This window comes from Schistocerca americana, chromosome X (assembly GCF_021461395.2).
Source record: "Schistocerca americana isolate TAMUIC-IGC-003095 chromosome X, iqSchAmer2.1, whole genome shotgun sequence".
NCBI classification, from domain to species: domain Eukaryota; kingdom Metazoa; phylum Arthropoda; class Insecta; order Orthoptera; family Acrididae; genus Schistocerca; species Schistocerca americana.
In genome coordinates, this window is record NC_060130.1 from 612,677,533 (window position 1) to 612,697,400 (window position 19,868).

Consider the following 19,868-nt stretch of genomic DNA (forward strand, 5'->3'; position numbering starts at 1 on the left):
TGACAGTGAAGTACATCAAGCTGGTTTGCTGGTATCTTGTATTAGAAGTCATCAGATGAACAATAAGCAGCACATCGTAGAACAGCTTCAATTTGGATTCACTGTAAGACTTTGTCATGCCAACCGACCCAATGGTTCAGAAGTCTAAGTACACTCATGTTCAGAAAAACAAAACACCTTGAACATCTAGAGATTGGACATTCATATTCACAGGGCATGTACATTATATTTTCTGCACAAATGATTAGCATTTGAACCATTTCGGCCACAATTTCAAGGTCAGCATAAATATCGTGACGCCCACCACCTACCAGTAAACTGTACCTACGACTCTCGTTGTCGCTATAAACCGAACATAATAGATGAGTGTGACTCACGCAGATGTGCAGGATACCTTGCAGATGCACACATGAATTGTATCATCAAATCAGTGAGTTTGAAAGAGGGCTCATTATTGGCACGAGAGAATGTGATGCATCCATCCGGGAAATTGCTGCTTGTGTGGGATGAAGTGTTTCGGCAATGAATGAGTGTGTGCAGAATGGTTCACAGAAGGCCATAGAACACAACGAGACAGGTCACGTCACACCACCCAGACCACCCCGCCGAGAAGATTGACATGTCACAAATCTGCGCCCTCCTTGGCTCTGGTGCATCAGTGGAACAGTGTAACACATCACACGCTATCAGAGGTGATGGACCATCTCCTGTTTGAGAATGATGGCCGCTTTTTGGTTTGCCACAGAGAGGGAGCAGCATCCGTGAGCATTCGCACAAGACATACAGTGCCAACTCGAGGCCTTGTGGTATGGGATGCTATTGGGTACAACCACAAATCACAGTTGGTGCGTGTCCCGGGCACTGTTACCAGTGTGGCACACGTGAATGACATCCTGCTACCTGAAGTCATATCCTTCCTGCACAACACCCCAGATGCAATTTTTCAGCAAGACAATGTACTACCACATGTTGCTGTGTGAACATGTGCCTTCTTGGTGTCACAGGATGTTGGCGTTTTGCCCTGGCGCACCAGATAACCAGACTTGTCACCAATTGAAACTGTGTGGGATATGGTGACATGATGGGTGCAGTACTGTGACCCAATGCCAACCACCACAGATGAACTTTGGAACCAGGTGAATGCAGCATGGATGGCTATACCACAGGACACCAGTCATACCTTATATGCAACATGCCACCACTCATGGAACAAGTTATTAGGGCCCATGGCAGACCCTGTGCCTGCTACAACAGGACACATGCTGAACCAAGATGATTGAAATGCTAATCGTTTCTGCAGAACATACTAATGTACATGACCTGTGAATATGAACGTCCTCTCTCTAGTCACTCAAGATGTTCCGTCTTTTTTTTTCTGAGCAAGAGTGTATTTATACTGGTTACGTTGTGCCAATTACGCTGCCGAGCTGTGGCAATGAGCAAATTTGGTCTCATTTTCTAGGCTTACCAGCACACTGCGCCACATCATACTGTCCCTACTTAAGCTCTCAGATCTTCAGCTTGGCCCTTTCTGCAACATCTGAATGTTTTGGAGCTGCTCTTGTGTGTTACACAGTCGTACCTCACCTTGTGGTGGTGTCAGACTGACGTTACAAAGTGAGCATTCTCCTGCGATTGCATTCTCTCATCTCCGCTCGATTGTTGTGTGTCAAAGCCCAGTGGTGTGCCTCACTGTTTGCAGTATTGGCTCTTCTTCCTGGTTTTTCACTCTGATGGAGACACTGCATTCGAGCCTGTCTTAGCTTGGCTCTGTGCTTGCTGGGGAAAAACTTAAAAAATTTTACGTTAACCAAAAATTAAATTCTGTGGTGCAACAAGTTTATCTCCTCACGTTGCCAAATATAATTGTTCAGGGAATTATAGGCAAACATTTGATGTTCAAGGTTAATGTGGACACTTAAAATAGTCAACAGCATGAAGATTGGTTTGGGGGGGGGGGGGGGGGGGCAGACAGTATCTCACCATGCAAAATGCTGCTCTCATCAGTGGTATACCCTTGCATCCTTGTGATCTGTGAACTGACATACTCGCCATTCATGTGGGGGACTGACAGCATAATGTGGGATCCATACTGTGTTGCAATTTATTATTCTCGACATATACAAAGCAGTTTCAGAGGTGATAGCACAAAGTGGCAAAAAAGTCGTACTATCAGTTAGGGATCAAACACTAACCTTTCTATTTGTAGGTTTAACAGCTATGTACTGAGCCATGTCAGTGCCATTATTACAGGATTAAAGGGCTTCCTGCCTACCAAATTTACTTGTGCAACTTTCCAATTCCATTCTCAGTAGTTGCTGGGGAAATATTGTTGTCCGTACCCTAATTTCTATTATTTTATCAATACATTCCTCCATATGCTACATATATGAGGGAAAGGGTTGAATAGTATCTTATGAGAATCGTCTAAGATGATGATGTTTTCTAAAGGCTTTGTGGTATTGTTTCTTTCTTTTGCATTATTTAATTGAAAATTATTGTGCATTTCTGAAATGCTCATGTCTCACCAAAAAGAAACTCATCACGGTCAGTGATTTAAGCCACTGAGGTGTATCCTGATATCTACAGCAGTGTAGTTCTTCATACCACAGGAATTGTTCTCAGAAATGGGAAGAAAATATGGAAGGTAACACTAGTCATGATACATGAGTGAGACATCACAACACAGGCTTTTTTGGAAGTGGGACTGAGAAGTTGGGTTCATGTCTCATTCCAGCCACTCTAAATTTTGTTTTCTGAAATAGCGGTAGCGGAATTTAGGGTTGCTTCCATTGAGAAGACCACTGGCAATTTTCTCTCAATCATACATCTCCACTCTGAGATAGGCTCTGTATCTAATGACTTTGGTGTAGATGTGATAGTAAATGTAGCTTTTCTTGGTGTGGATTTTAAATCTCTATCTTCATCCTTTCATCTTGCCCAGCATGTGCTTACAGCTTTCCTTATGCAGATCTGCATCAAGAAACGTATGGTTCTTAGTTGTCTATACACACATGCACTATGTTCACCATTTTTTGGGAAAATCACTTTGCGTTTTTGTTAAATCTGTTATACAATGGTACCTATAAACGTTTTCCAATACAGCTTCATTTATTTTATTTATCAAAAGTAATTTCCATGGACATACGAGGTGCGGCTAGAAAAAAACCGGACTGATGCTGGAAAAAACATTTATTTACAATTATTTACAATTTCATGTTATCTCCTTCAATGTACTCTCCTCCTCGGTCTCTACACCGCTCCATACGAATTTTCCACTGTTCATAGCAATGCTGCAGATCATTTTCGGTAAGTCCATACATTACTTCCGTCGCTTTTTCTTTTACTGCTTCAACAGTCTCAAATCTAGTTCCTTTCAAAGCTGACTTGACTTTAGGGAAAAGAAAAGAGTCACAGGGGGCCAAATCAGGTGAGTAGGGTGGATGATCTAAGATGGGAATGTTGTGTTTTGCCAAAAACGTCTTCACTGACAACGCACTGTGAGCTGGGGCATTGTCTTGGTGAAGGATCCATGACTTTTTTCTCCACAAATCGTTCCGTTTTCTCCGTACTCGCTCACGTAGGGTAGCCAGGACGCTAATGTAGTAATGCTGATTCACTGTTTGTCCCTCTGGTACCAAATCAATGTGCACAATCCCTTTGATGTCAAAAAAAAAACAATCATCATTGCCTTGAATTTCGATTTTGACATTCGTGCTTTTTTTTGTCGTGGAGAACCAGGAGTTTTCCAATGCATCGATTGGCGTTTAGTTTCGGGATCGTAAGTAAAAAACCACGATTCATCGCAAGTAATAACATTTTGTAAGAAGGTGGGAACACTTTCAATGTTTTCCAGGATGTCAGAACAAATCATTCTTCGGCGTTCCTTCTGTTCAATTGTGAGACACTTTGAAACTTTCATGAAGAATCTGCCTAACACTTTCCTTGTCAACTCCTGTTAACTCAGACACTGCTCTGATTGTTAAACGGCGATCTTGTCGAACAAGTTTACCGATTTTTTCAATGTTTGCATCAGTTTTTGCTGACAATGGTCTGCCAGTGCGAGTGTCATCACTGGTGTCTTCGCGGCCATCTTTAAATCGTTTAAACCACTCAAACACTTGTGTTCGCGATAAACAATTATCGCCGTACACTTGTTGTAACATTACAAACGTTTCACTTGCTGATTTTCCTAGTTTGAAACAAAATTTGATGTTAACACGCTGTTCTTTCTGTACACTCAACATTTTCCGACGCACAGACAAAACGTCAACTACTTAAAACAGACGCCACGGGCAGACTGAGTGCAGGAGGCAGATGAAACTCGAGCAGTAGGCGGAGCGAGAGTCACGTGACAGGCCACGCGACTTTCAGCCTTATTGCATTCGTTTTATTGTTTCACCAGTACTAGTCCGGTTTTTTTCTAGCCACACCTCGTATTCTTGATCTCATGCCTGCAGGTAGATTTTTTTTTCTGCATGAAATGACTGCTCTTTATCAGAATAGTCAATTGAGGAATTAAAGACATATGTGAAGATGATTAAGAAGTTCAAAGCCTACTGCATGTAAATACTAGGTGCAATTTTTTCTACAGTGTGCTGGACCACTGTCACAGTGAAAGAAATAATTTTCTGCTTTCAGTATCAAATAGATAACTATGACTGTGTTTGATATAAAACTTGCCCTTGTTTTTAGAGTAAAATTTTCCCTTCACAACAAGAAAAATGGCAACTGTTCACTTTCTGATATATGATGATATGCAGACGGTGCCTAGTGTGGACTTACTTAAAGACATCCATATTTATGTATGTATTTATTTATTATTTATTTTAATACTTGATTGGAAGATTCTAGCAATCAAGCCAGTTTTCATCATCTGAAACAATACTATTCATATTATGGTAGGTACCAGATCCAAACATTTTGAGAATTTACATTGACTACAAGAACCAATATTATGCCATATGCTCTTCTGTGGAGAATTTGCACCCCACAATGAATAAAGATTCATTGCTTCAGTGTTATCAACCATAATAATCAAAGATGCCTGTGCAGACAGCCCAAAGAATCCTCTTTGTTCACTGGCCTTTGCCTTCTAGTTTCTCTTCTGCAAAAAATTATCAGCGGTGATTGATGGAAATGAATCTGAGTGGAGAACATCCTTGAAGCTGAAGTTGCTACTCTGAAAGATCTGAATATGGCAGAGTTGTCATTAGTATTCTCCAAACACTGGAGAAGATTCCTCCAAGATTAATTGTTCCAAGGTCAGCTTTTGAGAAACATTGCACTGTATAACAATTAACAATTTTCCTCCCTTCCTTAGAAACGCTTGCTGATGCTAAGTGATATCCCAGTAGACAACACTTTTAGGTACAGTACATGTATGAACATATACAAATATCAACAGAAGTGAATTTTAACACAGCCATCAGAACCACAAGTTGCAGAATTAAGCAACGCTCTCTGAATTTACACGTCTCATAGTAATACAGTTCTGCACTATGCGTACCTGATATTAATTGGTGGTCCACAAACTGAAGAAACTCTGTGCGAAACTTTCTGCACCATCTGTATTAACTTAAGTAATATTGTGCACAGTGACATTGTGCACATTCCAGCATTGGAACTAAAAGGTTTTGTCCTTCCATCCCACTACCATTTTTCACATCACACAGTTGAATGAAAGACTGTTTTGAGAGGAAGATCAAAGTATTAGTTTTCTTCCTCTGAGCTTTTCAAAAGTGTTTGTAACTGGGGAATTTAAGTTGCAAACAGATGCATCATGATGTTTGTGGGCATATTGTCATATCAAATCATTTGAAACCATTAAAGCTCTGCTAGTGGTGTTTAAACTTGTTTGTAGGGAAAAGATGTACACCACTAACTCCAGTATTTAAGTCTGTCTGTATATATTTATTTTTTGAACTCCAAGGGGTGTTTTGGAAGTAATTTATGTAGCATCACAGTGGAATCTACCTAATGTGAAACACTTTGCCCTCATTAGAAGCTTTTGAAATGCGTACTGTCATTCATTGTGACTTTTTCCATTGAAAAAAGGTAGGGGATGATCCCCCCCCCCCCCCCCCCCTCCTCCTCCTGATGTGACCTACCTTTTTACCAACATTGATACAAAAAAATCTGCTTTTAATGTTCAGGCATTGTTGCTATTGTTCTTTTGTAAGATAGTAGTTCATTCTCTTTTCATGCTATAAAAGCAGTCATAAACTTTTTTTTTTAAATGTATATATAGAAAAGTCCCGAGATTCCACTTCATCATATTTTTGACTCTGTTGTATAGTAATAAATCAGTGTACTTTTAGAACGAAAGACTTGAGGAAATTAATTGTATTTTCACTGAATAGCTTAAGGGGAAGATGTACACATGCATGTAATTGCCACAGGCATCATCATCTCACTTTAAGTTGGTTTAATCAGTCTTTTTCAGTTGAGTTCTAACATTTGCATGTATATGAATCAGCTGAATTTTAGCAGCTTCCAACAATCTTTATTCAAAAACCTTCAGAATAGCACTGCTCTTCTTCAAAAATGTCTTTAGTCTGTGTAAAATATTCAGCTCGGGCATTGTGTTCACGATTTGTGCGTAGATATTGCATTTCTGCATCTTATATTTGTAGGCAACCTGGTAGGGTATTTAGAAAAGCCAGTAACAAGCCTTGTTTTCCACACTCAGAGAATGTTTTTTTCCTTCTATCCACATGTTTTCTGTGTTGTAGGAGAGAAAAGAGGAGGAAAGGAAGGAGCAAGAAGGGGCTGCACATGGAAGCAAAGCTTCAGCTCATGAAAAGGGATCCAGCGGTGATGGCCCAGGCAGCCCTGCAGCTGCATTTATCGAAAAAGAGAGGGAGGCTGCATCAGCAACAATTTTACATCGGACACGTTCTATTAATAGGCAAAGGCTCGTTGCTCACTCCACAGCAATGGAAAGTATTCAGGCAGAAAGTGAGCCAATAGATGAGGAAGATGATGTCCCGTAAGTGTAATTTACCTTATTCTGAATAATATATATGTTGCATTTGTGGACCCGTTTTCTGCCATTGTCAGTCAGCTCTTCAGAGCCCATTCATTTTGGAAATGAAGTGTAATGTGTCATCTAAGGTAATGTCACTATGGACAACCTGTAGAAGTTGATTATATGCAGAAATGCAGAAATTATTAGCAAAGAAATGACTTGAAACTTCCTGCTAGATAAAGCTGTGTGCTGGACCAGAACTCAAACACACAATGTTTGCCTTTCTTGCACAAGTGCTCTGGTGAGGGACCTCGTGCATGACTCAAGAGCCACCCTCATAGCTTCACTTCTGCCAGTACCTCTCTTGTACTTTCCAAATTTCACAGAAATTCTCCTGCGTAATGTCTGAGACTAGCACTGCTCAGCAAATGAGTGTAGTCCCACAACTTACGTAACAGAATTTCTGTGAAATTTGGGAGGTGAGAGAGAGGTAATCACCGAAGTAAAGCAGAGAGGGTGGGTTGTGAGTCGAGCCTGGATAGATCAGTCGATATAGCTGGCAGAGATTTTGGGTTCAAGTCCCAGTCTAGAACACAGTTTTAATGCATCAGGAAGTTTGAGATCAGCCCACACTCTACTTGTAATTACTGAAGTATATGTGGTGCAGGTGCAGATTGAAAACAGTCCATGAGTAGGGCATCACTAAGCAGCTCAGTTTTGAAAAGAGAACTGTGTGTGCTTGTGGGATAGTGGAAAAAACTCCTTGCTCTTAAATGTTTGTTCACCACAAATCTCTCACCCAGCTCCTAGTTTTCATGAGTGTGAGGTCATTAAAGGATCTGGAAGTTATTCAGAAATACGAGACACATTTAGTTAGTAGTTATTTAGTTCACTTGAATGTTAATAGCTGTGACCTTTCACAGTGATGGGGAGTGTGTCTGTTTACCATCAAACAGATTCTCAGATATTTTTCAGTTTTTCTTGATAAAACTGTCAAGTGTGTTTTGGAAAATGTGACATAGTTCTGATGAAGATGACATTCTCACAAATTTCAAATGGAGTGCATATACTTTATTAACCATTTCCAAATATAACTGTTTTTCCTTTAACAGACTCTCTCTCCTTCCTTACTTTCTTTCTTTCTGGTGCAAGAGGATTTGAAACTAGTCTCTTAGTTCTCTCATATGTGGAATTGTGGCAATTCCTTTAGTAGTGTTTTTCTTTCCTTCCTTCCTTCCTTTCTTGTGTGCTACGAAGTGAAACTAATCTCTTAGTTCTCTCACACTTAAGTGTTGTGAAACAAGAGGCTGTTTATCAACTGAAGATTGATATTTACTTTGAGAATGTTGCATTATTCTTGTCTGGAAGTAATAAAATTTCCCTCTAAGTAACTTGAATTGGTGATACACAACTTCTGGTATGTGATACTTACCAACCTAGACTGAAAGCTATTGATTGCTTTTTGTAATTTTGAAACTAACATATTATTAGTATATTGTAGAACTCCATTGATAAGCCTATTAGTACAATGAAAAGGTTAATATTGAAGACCTTTTGTAATACTGCTAACTGTATTTAATATTCAAAACTTAGTAAATTTTGAAGTGCATGAATTAAAAAAGAAAAGTAAGGTTCATGTTTATTGTATTGTTGTATGATTACAAACAGAATAGATCATTTAAATCATCAACAAACTGTTCATGAATACAGCAACAAAATTTCTGGTGTTCTGATTTACCTGAAAAGAAAAGTAAGAAACTGGTTTATTACCGTACAATTATTGATGCTGTTGTGCATTTTCCATTAATTTATTGTTGTGTCTTTAGACCAGGTGGGATTCCTGCCAGAAATGCTCGTGGTGAACGTCTCCTACTATTTATTGGCATCATTGATATTCTGCAGAGTTATCGATTAAAGAAGAAGTTAGAACATACTTGGAAAGCTATGATTCATGATGGGGTGAGTGTAGTTACATAATATCGAGTCATATTTTTAGTGCACAAGTCTGTTTGCTGTTTATTTCTTATCAGTTTACTGGTAAGAAATAATTATTTCATTTTGTGATTTTTACTTCGTGTGTGCAACCATTGTCTCCAAAATCTACGTGAAGATGATGATTTGAATGTGGAATGTGAATATTGTTCTTTACATGGCGGGAGTATGAGCTGTTGCTGCAACACGTCACTTTGTACAATCACGAGCACAATGAAATTAGTGCTGCCAGTTTTGCCTGATCATTTGGCACGTTTATTAAAAATCTAGCGTTTGAACTGTGCCATCCATATGACTTAGTATAAATCAGTAAGCTTTCACTCTCTTTTGTGTTCAATTAAAGGCAAGGATTAAGGTGGTACAGATCTGCATCTGTAACCTTTTGAGTGAGAAAAACTTCACTGGTATGGGTTCAGTTTATCCATGGACTGCACAGAAGAAAATGCCCATAGCTACAGGCTTTCTGTTGAATAATTCTGTGACAGACCGTGAGACTGCAGAGTGTAATCCACCATAACACTGAGACATGCATATCAAAGACCTTGGAATACCCGTAGAGGCAACTTGCAAGCTGGTGGAACAACAAATGCTGCTCTTCAATCAAGGGCAGGCGAGGAGCACTCTGAAAGTTCAAGACCAGACAGTCTGGAGAGAAACTGGTAGCTTTTTGGGTTGTGAGAGCAAAAGTACAACACTTACAACCATTAATTATGCCACACCAGCCACAGTAGAATGTAAGTCAATCATGAAGGCCTCTGGTAAAGGTAGATTGACACCCACCTATGCCATAATGGAAGATGGGACTAATTTATCTTCTCTTGCTGACATAGCACTGACGATGGCTAATTTTTTCAATGCCATAACGTGATGAAGACAAAGATCCAAATTTCTTACATCTGAAAGAAGCTGCAGAGAGGGTGCAGTTACACTTAATCCAGACAGCTGAGAATATTACTGCCAAGTGCTGTACGTCATCTGCTGTGGTGTAGCGGTTATAGTTGCTGGCTGGTGACACGTGTATCACAGGTTAAATTCCTACCTCTTGAAATTTTATTATTTAACATTCATATGTTCACAAAGGTTCTTTGACTTTCTTATTTATGGAATTTACCAGAACATTCTGTGTATGTAAATAGGAGCACTCACTTTCGAGGCAAGTAGTTCATCTCTGTTTACCCCTTTGTGTCCACGTAATAAATCTGCTTTCGGTGTGAAGCGTTAATTCTTGTCGATGGCTGCTATCATAACAGGTTCAGGATGCTGAATTCTTTGTGGCATAGTTAGGCTAAGGTGCTAGGTAACGCAGACATCAACACTGTTGTGTCTCTTATAGGCTACACAAAATGTCACGTTCATGGGCAGGAACCCAAATACAAACAGCCATAGAGTCGGAATTGTCAAGGTACTAATCAATACAAAAGTATAGGTGAGTCAATTGCATATCTAGCATCCAGTATTGTTTTCAGGAGACCATGGCCTTTACCTAATGAAACAACTAAAGGGATTCTTCTATGTCACTAAAAACAACAGGTAGGAAGACCTGAAGTGTTTTTCCAAGTCTACTTTTACTTGGATGTTGCTGTCAGCAATGGTTCAAGAATGATGAGGAAGAGCTCAAGCCGTGTAACAAATTTCAAGTGGAAACTAAGGGCATGTGATGACAGCTGGCACCAGGTCCAACTGGCCAAAGAACAACTGAATTAAAGAGCCGAAAGCCTGGGTGAGATGACAGCCATATACAGGGTGGTCAGAAACTGTTTCAAAAGTAGTAAGGGTGTTGCAGGGTAGGTTGTGCCTAGAAATAATTGTTAAGAAAACAATTTGATACATTGTGCCATTCCTGAGGTAATTAGCATTGAAGCTAATGAGGGTGATGTGCACAAATTCAAGTTGCACGCAAATTCAAGTGGCATGCCATATACAACTACAGACAGACAGACAGCGCAACATACCAAATCTTTTCATAACAGTTATTTCTCAGCGCAACATACCATGCAACACCCTTACAAGCTTTTCAGACTGTTTCTGACCACCCTGTATACAGTGTGTTTTGGATCTGTTTCACACAGTAAGCCTTAGTCACAGAAGCCGACAACGTTTCACACCTAATGAAGGTCACAGCAGAAGTCTATCAAGTACCATGATACAGGACTTCACCAAGTGGAGGTTTCACAAGTTTTGATCACCTCAAAACAGAAAGTTTAAATGAGTGTGGGTGATAATTGCTCAAAGGTGTGCACAGTACTGCATTTTAGATGACGCTAACACACACATTGTATTCCTTTCAAAGCTCAGTTATTAATTGCAGTGCCGGCCGGAGTGGCCGTGCGGTTCTAGGTGCTACAGTTTGGTTTGAATCCTGCCTCGGGCATGGATGTGTGTGATGTCCTTAGGTTAGTTAGGTTTAATTAGTTCTAAGTTCTAGGCGACTGATGACCTCAGAAGTTAAGTCACATAGTGCTTAGAGCCATTAATTGCAGTGACTGGTTTTTACACTAAGGAAAATTACGAGCACAACTATCCAGAATAAGCACCCATAGTTACAGTGGCAAAGTAAATTGCTCAATTCTGGCTCAAAATAAAACCACTTCACATTTATATGAAATCATCAAAGTTCTCACTTTCCTGCTACAGACAGTTACACTGTAGTAGTGAATTTAAATCAGTTCATAACATGAATCACAGAGTCCAACAGTAGTTCACTCCAATGAAAATTACCTTACACACTCTTGCTAATTATAGCACAGTTCATATGAAAGTTATTAAACATAACAGTTTTTGAATTTTGCAGTGACCAGTGCACAAATTTTCACATATAGAACAAATATGTTTATGATTTAAGTCAACACGGAGTGCACACTCGAACATTGGCCTTACTCATCAACACTCAAACCACAAAGTGGCAGTTTTGGGTGATGTCCAACTACTTAGATGTGTGAATAGTTTGAAAATTACATTGCTCTTTAAAATTTGGCTAGGTCGGATTATACTGTTTTGATGAACTACAATTGTGATTTTTATTCATAGAAAATGTTGTTAGTCAGAAATTTAGAAAGATACATGGTCACTATTATCGTTATGTGTTGTAGCTCCCCTTGTTTGCATGAGTAAGTGCCGTATTGCAAACTAGAGTAAATTAAATGGAGTTATTAAGTAATGAGTTAAGTAATGAATGCTGTATGTTGTCTTCTACAAGAAAATTAAAAGTAACAGAAGTTGATGGTCAAAGTTCAGAATCTAACAGTAGGCATGACAAAACCTGTGATGGAAAATGATTCTGCTTATGAACTTCAAAAGTTTAATTAGTTGGGTAGATAATTAGTTTGAGGCAATATTAGAAACATTACTGGAAAGTCAGAATGCTTAACTTTCAAGTGGTGTAGGTTAGCTTCCTCAAATATAAGTTTAACTTGTAAGTTCTTGCATGTATCAAACTGTAGTGCTAACTTAACTGTAACGTTTATGTAACAGTGCTCTAATTAATACTAAGTACACCAATGGAATCAGAACAGCCAAAATAATAAAATTAAGTGAAACCCCAACTGAAGTAAGAACTTGAGAATTTTAAGTAAGTGTTATGTGTCAGCAGGTAAATATATTGAAAATTAGGGAAAAAATTCTTTAATTATGGGAGGAGAAAAACATAACAGATGGTAATAATTCATCTGCTGTGTCACAAGCTGACAGGCACCGGTATTATGAGAATAACTATGGATGTCAGAACAGAGCCCTTCGAAATTGTTGTTTCAGCAAAAAGTAGCCTTAATGTTATGCTTGGATGTGGCTTCTTGCAGGCATCACAAGCATTCATAGACTGTGAAAAATTGGAGCTTCAGATTGACCATATTCCAATAAGTTCCTCTGGGCCATTAAATGCACATAAAAGAAACCTAGATGCTTTCTCATTGCTGTAATAGTGGCTAAGGCAGAAAGAGGCAGATATCTCACACAGTAAAATATGAGAGAAATTATAATTTGATTGTAAAATAACCTTCTTGCAGTCAGTCAGTTAAATTTTCTAACCAACTGTCACTTACTAGGGAAGAATTGTTTAGAATATTTCATCAGAATTACTTGTGATTGTCTAGTGAACTAAGCCGACATCCTTCCAAGATTGTAGCTGGATTATCTGACTATCAACTGAGTTGCCAAACATTTTCTGGATGCCACTTTACACGTATCTTCCTGAGGCAATACAGGTAATTTATGAACATTTGTCTTGCTATTAATTGTGTATCCTTGTCATTGTTTTCTTATGGTACCAAGCCATGTCATACACATGTGAATCAGAGTGCAGCACCTATTTATTCAAATAACTAATGGTCAGTATATTTGAGAACAGTGGAAGTAGCAATGCAGCGAGCTGATTATTCACTAGACTGTAACATATAGAACCTTTATAATGACTGTCATTTCAGTTGTGTAGAAAATCGTAATATTTGTTATACAGTTATAACAACAGTTAACTCTGTTGTCATTTTTGTATCATCGGCAGCTTGTGAATTGACGACTATGTTTGTTATGTCAGATTATTCAGATTGATGTCAAATACAAGAGATGTCGTTTTCAATTTGAGGTGTTTTGCAAACAGTGGTGCGTGATTCAACTTAAGATGAGCAATGTTTAACCTGTCATATAACGTAAAAATATTTTTGCGAAAAGAGGTGCACAAAGAAGCATTACACTTGCTAAAATGGTACTGTAAAAGGTGATATGAAGTATGAAGCAAACTACGTTGATTAATATTATTGGAACAACGGACTATAAGTATGGTTTTAGTTAAACTATGGTATAAATATGTGTTACATATGTAGATCTTTAATTTTTCATTTGTGATCCTGTAGAAGCTGTAGAGTGTCTCGTTACATCAAATGACACTTCCCAGAAAGTCAGATGATAGCGATAATAGGTTAAATAAATTTGTCAGAAGTGATGTATAGCTCTGGGCTATAGCCAAAGTTTATCTTTGCTCCTGTAGACAGAAGCTTGCGTTTAATTATTCATAACAACAGTACACACATTGAATTAACAGTATCAAAATAATCATTAAATTTCAATGGAAGAAAAATTGTTAAAATTTGGTGGTGACTGTAAAGATCATTCAGCATTACATTGCATTCAATAATTGTAAAATAAGAAAACCTACATCATCATTAGAATAAAAATACGACAACAGGGTGCATTGTTGTAATTACAAAGGGCTGACAAATGAATAGGTGACAGATGAGGAAAAAAGTAAGAGATCTGTTTATTATTTCAAAAGTAAATACCAGAACTGTTAATACATTTATCCTGCTGTGAGGCAAGATGGTCAGTGCCTTCATGGAAAAATGTTTGTGGTTGGTTGCTTGTGGAACCATGATTGTACCCAGGTGTGCACCTCTTCATCCAAAGCAAATCAGTGCCCACTAATATCTTTCTGCAGGGCTCCAAAATATGCAAATCACATGGGAAAAGATCAGGCATGTATGGAGGATGTGCAAGTGCTTCACAGCGAAGCTTCCGAAGCACAGTTGGAGCAACCATTGCAACATGTGGGCCCGCCCATATGTTACCAATGTTGTTTTGTTTTGTTTACACTGAAGGAGTTTACCGGAGAAGATCTTATAGATCCTGTATAGAGTCCCAATGTTTTCTGCTTCTGCTGACATAATTTTTGGTTTTTGTGAATACATAACTTTCTTTATGAAAGTATGGCAATGAGTGATTTCTTAACTTGACTACTTTATGCATACAATCCAACCGCAAAGTTTTCAATACTACTTTAGTGTGACACAGGACAGCAAGTGAGCACAGTCAATTTCAAAGTTCGAAGTGCATAATATCTTACTAATTCATGCCAGCCTGGGAGCACTTGTGTTTACAGATACTTTCTTTTATTAAAATAGACTTTCATCTTATGGTTTTCATGGTAAGTTGTAATTCATTTGTATTGCCACAACATGTATTTTAATAGTGTTCTCAGTATTATGAAAAGGAAAATTGCTACTTGCCATATAGTGGAGATGCTGAATCGCAGATAGACACAACTAGTGTTCTCAGTTAGTTTATTAGACACAACAGAAACAAAATCATCAAGAATATATTCTTTGACATTATATAATACAGAATGACAACATTCAGGTGGTTCACCAATTCCACACCTGTAGAAACCCACTCATTCGAAGTTAAAAGTTGTCATCAAGTCAGGTTTGGAGTACAGTTTTGTCCAGGAAGGAATGTTCTTGATGGTTATTTGATAAGGAGCATGCTTCCATGTGTGGCCTACCAATGACCACATGAGGGACTTGTCTTGTTTTTTTCCACTTACTTTCTTTCCAGTAGTTTATTCTTTCACAAGTTTTCTCCACTTTCTTCTGCCCATATTGTGCCTGTCTTTGGCTTTGTTTTTTCTTGGAAGACATGTAACTTATTTTTGCTCTGAACTTTTCTTTCTCCTATTTCTTCCTCTGTTTCATCAGTTTCCCTCAGGTCTGCATTAACTTATTTGATACATGTTATTGATGCTTTTGGGATTCTGTCAAAAAACTAAACAGTCTTTAACTATCCTTTTTTAACCAGCCTTTTTACGTGTTCATAGAATACAACTCCTCTCTTCCTCAGTTATCTAATATTGTTTCTATTCTTTCACAAGCTTCTTTATTATGTTTAAATTTCTATTTCCCATTGTCATATTTTGGTTCCAAGATTTTCCTTATTATTTTTCTTTCCTTCTTTCCTATATCGCCAAATTGCTTCAATGTATCGAACAAAAGTTATTCTGAAGCATAACAATTGTGATTACTACTACTACTACTACTACTACTACTACTGTTACTATTATTGTTGTTGTTGTTATCCATGCTTACATTTTCAGGACACCGTTTCAGTGCATAGGCCAGCCTTTTATGCAGAAAGGTTTCAAGGCTTTATGGCGAAGACAGTGTTCAAGAAAATACCATCCCGTAAGTTAAATCTTTGATATTCAGAACTTCTCATGTTGATGCAAAAACACCTTTCAGTTAATAGCATTCTTGGTATGGTGAACTTCACTTGTGTAACATGAAGCCACTTTATTACCAGCGGCTTCACTGAATTGCCCAATACGCAAGCTTTTTTCCTTCTTCCTGCAGGCATTTATTTATGAAATACAGTGGGAGTGTTTAGAAGGGGTTTAATAAAATAGTGGTAGTATTTTGTGAAGTGCAATAAATCAGTGTTTTCACTTGTAATTGCAGCTAGTGGTTTAAGTTTGTTCCTGTATTCATATATTGTGTGTCTTAAATCTGATCATGGAGAGATTTTAGGGAAGTGGAACGAGTAAAGTCACACATAAACAGGCAGATTGAAACATGAAAATAATTGATAACAGCTGTAGTTATAATATTATTGATCCAACTGAAATGAGTGTCTATTTCACAGAGATGTGATATTTTTGCACCTAACAGATGTCAGTGCTAACTGCACAACAGTGAAAATACTTAATTGTGTTGGTCTATCTTCAAATTAAATTTTTCTGGTATATGGCACTTATTAAAATAATTATAGTTAAAAGTCAGCAATAGTAGTAGTTAAGTGGTGGCAGCCGTAAATATAGCTACATCTAGTCTATTAGACATGAAAATGTAATATGCAGGATGTTCAGTAATGCAGGCAAAAAAGAAAATAATGAAAATAAAAATGAAAAAGCAATAATTTGATGAAAACGAGTCTAAAAGCAATTTGTTGTAATAATGTTCAACCAGTAGAATCAAACTAATACAAGATAATCATCAACATATATATAGTTGATATCTGTGAGGTGTAAGCCATTATGCCAGATACCAGCATCAGGCTTTCCCAGCATTCTGTTGACATCTTTGAAATGTCAGGTATTCTGCCTGATATTAGCAGAATGTCCGACACCTCAAGTTGTCAACAGATCACCAAGACAGGCCTGAAGAATTACAGATACATAGTTGCTGGCTTAAGCTTTCAGAGTTGTCTTTCATAAAAAAAAGGTAGCTGGTAACAACAGTAAATGAAATAAACAAATTTAAAATGGTGACATCAAATGAAATTCTATTTAGCGGGCGACCTTTCTTGAAGTGTTTGAATTTCTGTGCTCATACCTGTTTGTGATTCAACTCCTCAGGAAATAAGCATCATTTTTGTATGTGAACCTATATGTATTATAAAAATGGATGTATTTATGTATCACATCTCCTCCTAAACCACAGGATTGGTTTCAACCAAACCTGTTACATATATCACTTATTGTCTGTAACGAACCAATGTAGGTGTGAGAACCACTTACCTTTGAAAGGGGTGGGTTTGAAGAAGCAGCGTAGTTCACAATGCGCAAATAGCTAGGCTATATTCATTGTGTATTTAAGAATGAGAGCAGTTATTAAATGTTGTTTTATGTTTATTGGTCAGTCAGCTTTCACACTGCATACATAAAAAGGATTATCTAATTGAACAAATCAGTTTCACACTGCACGTGTCCGCAGCTATATTCAAATTATTTAATGTGCACTGGGAATGGATGTGAATCTGCTTTCAACTTTAAAAACAGTGTCAACCTGTTAGCCTCATTTCTTACCCAGCATTACATTACCTAAAGTGCAACAGGAGGCTTAAGATTTCTGTGATTAGTTTTCAGTACAAACTCCACAAATGGATTACTTAATTTCAAAACATAACAACTGTAACTAATAATGAAAATATAAGAAGTTTATTGTCAAGTAGCTACTTTTTACCCGATATCTTCCTCAAGATTTCTTGAGAAAAAGGTTCCCTGTGGATGCCATAGCATGCTGGCACAGTGAAAAACACGATCTGCACTGGACAGATGGCAGGGCAGTGGAAAATGCTGCATCAGCTGGCGAACTTCAATTTCAGTGTATGCTGCACCATTGCGCAACACCTGTCACAAGAAACAGGTGCAGTTTTATTTGCTTTGGCAGTTACTTCATGGCTTATGCCATTTTATTGTGGGAAATGTCTTAATTGGAAAACAAACACACACACACACACACACACACACACAGTGTATTACACTGATTTGTAACTGTTGCTGGAGTATGTTTATCTTCTGTATACAAGGTCACTGTAGCTTGATAAAGGTCTTGCAATACAATAAATTATTGTAATTGACAGTCTTTGTCAATATTTTGCTGAAAATTACTTTCTTCCAGCAAATTGTTTAGGTTTGTTGCAGTAATTGTATTACTGGTTGAAGGTTAATTTATCTTTACTGAAAAACAGCTGATTATCAAACCATAATATTCATAGTCATGTCACTTGTTTTATTAATCACTACATATTTGGTATGATACTATCCATCTTCAGATGATATACAGGATCTTTCACAATTCACCTCCTTTCGTACCTATTAACTTAACCTACGAGCCTTCCTGATGAACTCAGTTTTCATAGTGTTCAGGCTGTGTTTTGCAGATGGTTTGTGTCATAGCTCCCATTAAAAGCTGGAAAAAGTGGCACAACACAAAAACCTTTGGTATTAAATAGAATTTGATTTCTTTTATGATTTATTTCATGCTCTCCATTCAAGGTTACAAAATATTGGCTATTGAAGTGGGATGCAAGGACAGGAAAGGTCAAGTGCCCTCAAACTATTGCTGAATGTACAGACGGTAGAAGCTGGTATGATTATCAGGATAGTTTCTAATAACAAGTAGATGTTGCGTTTGGTATACCTTACTGAAGTGTAATGGTTATAGTTTTTCTAAGATACTTTGCAAGTGACTTCCTTGATACTTTACAACCTAACCACATCCATTTGTTATTAAAATAGGGACAGGAAAAAATCTTTTTTTGTGGCCAAGGTTGGTGCTATTTTTTGCCAAATTCAGTGTTATTTTTTGCCAAATTCAGTGTTATTTTTTTGCCAAATTTGGTGTTATTTTTTGCCAACTTTATTGTTACTTTTCTCCAAATTCACTGCCCTTTCTTTCCAAATTCGGTGCTTTTGTTGCAAATTTAGTACCTTTTTACCAAATTGGGTGTGAGGTTTGTTGCCAAATTTGTTGCTTTTTTGACATATTCTGTGTTATTTTTTACCTGTTTCGCTGTTATTTATTGTTGCCAACTTCAGTGTTATTTATTGTCAAATTTGGTGGTGTTTTTGGCAAATTTTGTGCTTTTTCCTAAAATCAATTATGTTGTCAGATTCAGTATTACTTTGGTCAAATTTGGTGGTATTTTCGTCATCACATCAAAGATTGTTACTCAGGAAATTAACCATTATTTTAAAATTATACATGAGCCTCAGGCTTGACGAGAGTAGAGGACAAAATGCAATTTTATCATTCATTATCTGTCAGTTAGGATTATTAATAAACTGCCATCCTGAGAATTATAATATTTTTATACAGCAAAATTAAAAATTTCATGATATCTGTTAAAAAAGCCAATTTAATGTTATTTAGCTAAAAACTGATCATTTCATAATGTTTTTCGTATTATTGTTTTCACAAGGCACACATACATGTTTTTCATTTTTTGTAAGTCTAACACTTCTTGTTAAAAATTTCCAGCCCAGTACTTTGTATTTCATACTGATGTTAATGCCTAATATAAAAGCATCACCACTTTCTGTAGAAAAACGAATTGTTTGATTTTGTAGTTAACACTTTGGCAGAACGAATCTTCCTCTCTGCAGTCGAACGTGGACTGTTTTGAAACTGCCAGGTTAAAACTGTGTGTCGGACTGTGATACGAACACAAAACCTCATTGTTTGTGAGAAATGCTCGTATCATCTGAACTATTGGGGCATGACCCATGACCAGACCCACATCTTCATTCATGCCAGTACCTAACTCCTACTTTCCAAACGTCACATTAATGCCCTTTCATACCTTACAGGACTAGGACTGTTGGAAGAAAGAGTAGTGCTTGTAAAAGGCTGGTTTCTGGGTTCAT

At 37.6% G+C, this 19,868-nt stretch overlaps 1 protein-coding gene across 8 annotated transcripts in view; it reads left to right on the plus strand.

Annotated features, from left to right (window-relative positions):
* The window catches only part of LOC124555023 (phosphatidylinositol 4-phosphate 5-kinase type-1 alpha), a 319,011-nt gene that overhangs the window by 63,287 nt on the left and 235,856 nt on the right, over nucleotides 1-19,868 (plus strand). For all 8 annotated transcript variants that reach the window (XM_047128774.1, XM_047128773.1, XM_047128775.1 and 5 more), the window contains exons 9-11: nucleotides 6,735-6,991; nucleotides 8,797-8,929; nucleotides 15,819-15,906. In XM_047128774.1, coding sequence (XP_046984730.1) covers nucleotides 6,735-6,991; nucleotides 8,797-8,929; nucleotides 15,819-15,906 — 478 coding nt within the window. The remainder of the gene's footprint in view (nucleotides 1-6,734; nucleotides 6,992-8,796; nucleotides 8,930-15,818; nucleotides 15,907-19,868) is intronic.